Source organism: Pinus tabuliformis, chromosome 4_2, assembly GCF_031772625.1.
Source record: "Pinus tabuliformis cultivar Carrire ecotype Pingquan chromosome 4_2, CPIR1, whole genome shotgun sequence".
NCBI classification, from domain to species: Eukaryota; Viridiplantae; Streptophyta; class Pinopsida; order Pinales; family Pinaceae; genus Pinus; species Pinus tabuliformis.
Window position 1 is genome coordinate 498,935,242 of NC_142304.1, and position 2,758 is coordinate 498,937,999.

Sequence of the window (2,758 nt, forward strand, 5' to 3'; positions counted from 1 at the left end):
TATTTCAATGGCCATGTTAAATCAAATATTTCAATATCAACACTATATATATATATATATATATATACAAACATTTGAAAAAAATAAATTATATATCCATCATAACCATGGATCTAGCAAGCACTGAGAAATATCAAATCTCTAGAGGTGTGAACCTTTATTCAAGTTTTGCACTCTCAAAGGGGTTTGCCCCTCAAGATATTTTATCATTCTCAATGCTTGTTAGATCCGTGGTTAAGATGGATCTATACTAGTATGATTAACAAATGCTATCAATGGTGGGGAGTAATTGAGATTGCAAGTTTTGAATTGTGAAATGTAAAAAGCCTTTGAAAACCGCATAACTGAAAAAGAATGGGATAATTCAAAATTTATCACAGTTTTGATCATGTAAAAATGCAACCATCTGCTATGAGCATGGTAGGCATAGGGTTTACATGAGTTGTTATTCCCTGTAGTTCAATTATTGATGTGAATATTTGTTCATACCGGTTCAGGCACATCAGAGAAGGCCATAGTATTGTTATTCTCAAAGACTATTAGATAGGAAAATGTCAAGATGACCAAACTTACCATTCAGTTAGCCAAAGGTATATTTAAACCAACAAAACACAAAGCAGACAATTAATCTACTACCAATAGATGAAGTGGATTTGAAAGAGTAAACATTTGAAGAAAGAGAAATACTGAAAAAAGGCATACCAAGCACTGGAAAGACTGATCCTAACACATTGTTATTAGTCTCAGTGAAACGGGTCTGTTTCATACGATATTATATCCTCCGGTAAATAGCTCTTGCTTCTATATGACATGTACCAGCTGAGTGTAATCCATTCATATTTAATAGTAAATTAATACGACGCAATGTAAATATATGGGGTCCAAAGCCTAAATATGAAGTCTTTGCATTTGCCTCTAGAATTTCTAAACTGTAAGCAGTCTGACTGAATCCTCCCGGGTACAGATTATTCTGAATCTCTTTAGGGAAATTTAAAATATAAAAGGGAAAACAGACCTTTAGGAGCTTAATTTTGGCTTATTCCCTTAATATCAAGTTTAATCTATTGCATTTGCCTCTTGACCTGCTAAACTGTAAGCAATCTGACTGAATCCTCCCGGGTACAGATCATTCTGAATTTGTTTAGGGAAATTTAAAATATTAAAGAGAAAACAGGGTTTTAGGAGCTTAATTTTGGCTTTATCATATAATAATTGAAAGTAAGTATTTGAAGAAGTTTTCACACACCAGCAGAGTGGACTCCCTTAGTCCCTAAGAATAAGGGCTTGATGCCATCATAACACGGCTAAGGGTCGAATTTCGGAGACAGCAAGGATATTTAAATAGTGCTCTGTATAACATTTATAGAATATGAATAGATCATACATCCCCGCAACAGGAAATATAAAATTCAGTCTTTCCAATGCAGGCCAGAATCTAAGTATTTGATGCCCTAATTCCAGCAGCATGCAAATATTTCTTTAAACATTAAAATTAATACATACCTTATTATGCAGTGATCAGTCTGTATATGAATATAACACCTTACATGTATGTTTGCATTGGAAAAAGAAAACACCACATTCCCTTATTCCACAGGAAGCATTACTTCATTAGTCCTGAGGAAAGGCAATGTCCAAGGAGGATTGTAGCGACCCAGCACATAATCCCCCGTCACATGATAACCCCCATCCTCCAATGACTTCCTCAGTTTCTGCACCATGGTCTGAACAAGGGCTTCATCTGCAACTCCACTAAATGTCACAACCCCATATTTTCTCACGGGAACTTCCTTAACTGAAACTCTGGGATCAGTAGGCCTCGGCACATTCTCCATAGTATAGTCAGATGGCAAAACAAACTGCATGGTGACCAATTTCTTAGCATCGCCTGATTCATCATCAGTAGTCTGCTCTGCTGTCATAACAGGAGCAGTCATGGCAATGGATTGTGACTGTGGAGAGCTTTCTTGTGTGATGACAGGGGCCGTCATGGCGATCTTTTCGCCTTCTGTTTGGCTCTCTGGCTTGATGTTGCAGGGCTTTCCAACAGCGCCTATGTAGTTAGCGAGTATCATGAAGCCTCCATCTCTGCCTCTCTTCATTTGGGATGGGTCGTAGGTTACCTCTGCTACAACTGAAGGTTGGTATTCTCTGATCTCGTAATCAGGGCCTTTGGAGATCACCTCATATTTGGGTGCCTCGACACTGATTCTTCCTAATACTGTCCCCATGGCCTGCCCTGCGTTGTGGATGGATTGGATAATGGAAATAAGTTCAACTGACCTGGTTCAGAGAGTTCATGTGGTTATTGATATGAACAGGGGCGTATACGTGTGTATGGTAGGGAGGAGGCCACAAAATCGTGGCCAGTTTGAGGTTGACGATGAGACACGTTTGATTCTACGCTAGTCTCAAGCAGTAATACCTTATCAACTTCCTCAACCCTATTATTGCACACCTCTACGCGGCGCATCACTTTAACGTTACTAAAATCGGGTCGTGCTCTTCCAATCGCCAATTGTTTTGAAGTTATGAACTCAATAGGACGTGGCCCATAAAATGACGAAGGGGATGAACTCAAGAATAATCCTCCCATAATTAATTATCTCCTCAAAGTTATTTTCGGTCGCAGATATTGAACACGCATAAAGAAATTGGCAAGCGCAAGATATCGACACTTTACAAACAGAACCTTTAAAATGGGAAGTGAACCGTCTAGGTTCATATATCCACGGATTTTTAATAGAGTCAATTAAGA

At 38.4% G+C, this 2,758-nt stretch overlaps 1 protein-coding gene across 1 annotated transcript; it reads right to left on the bottom strand.

The window, feature by feature from the left end:
- Positions 1 to 1,334: 1,334 nt before the first annotated feature.
- SOUL-1 (SOUL heme-binding family protein) lies at positions 1,335 to 2,454 on the bottom strand. The gene has a single exon (XM_089428930.1). The coding sequence runs from the start codon at positions 2,229 to 2,231 to the stop codon at positions 1,587 to 1,589; it is 645 nt and encodes a 214-aa protein (XP_089285056.1). The 5' UTR covers positions 2,232 to 2,454; the 3' UTR covers positions 1,335 to 1,586.
- Positions 2,455 to 2,758: the final 304 nt, after the last annotated feature.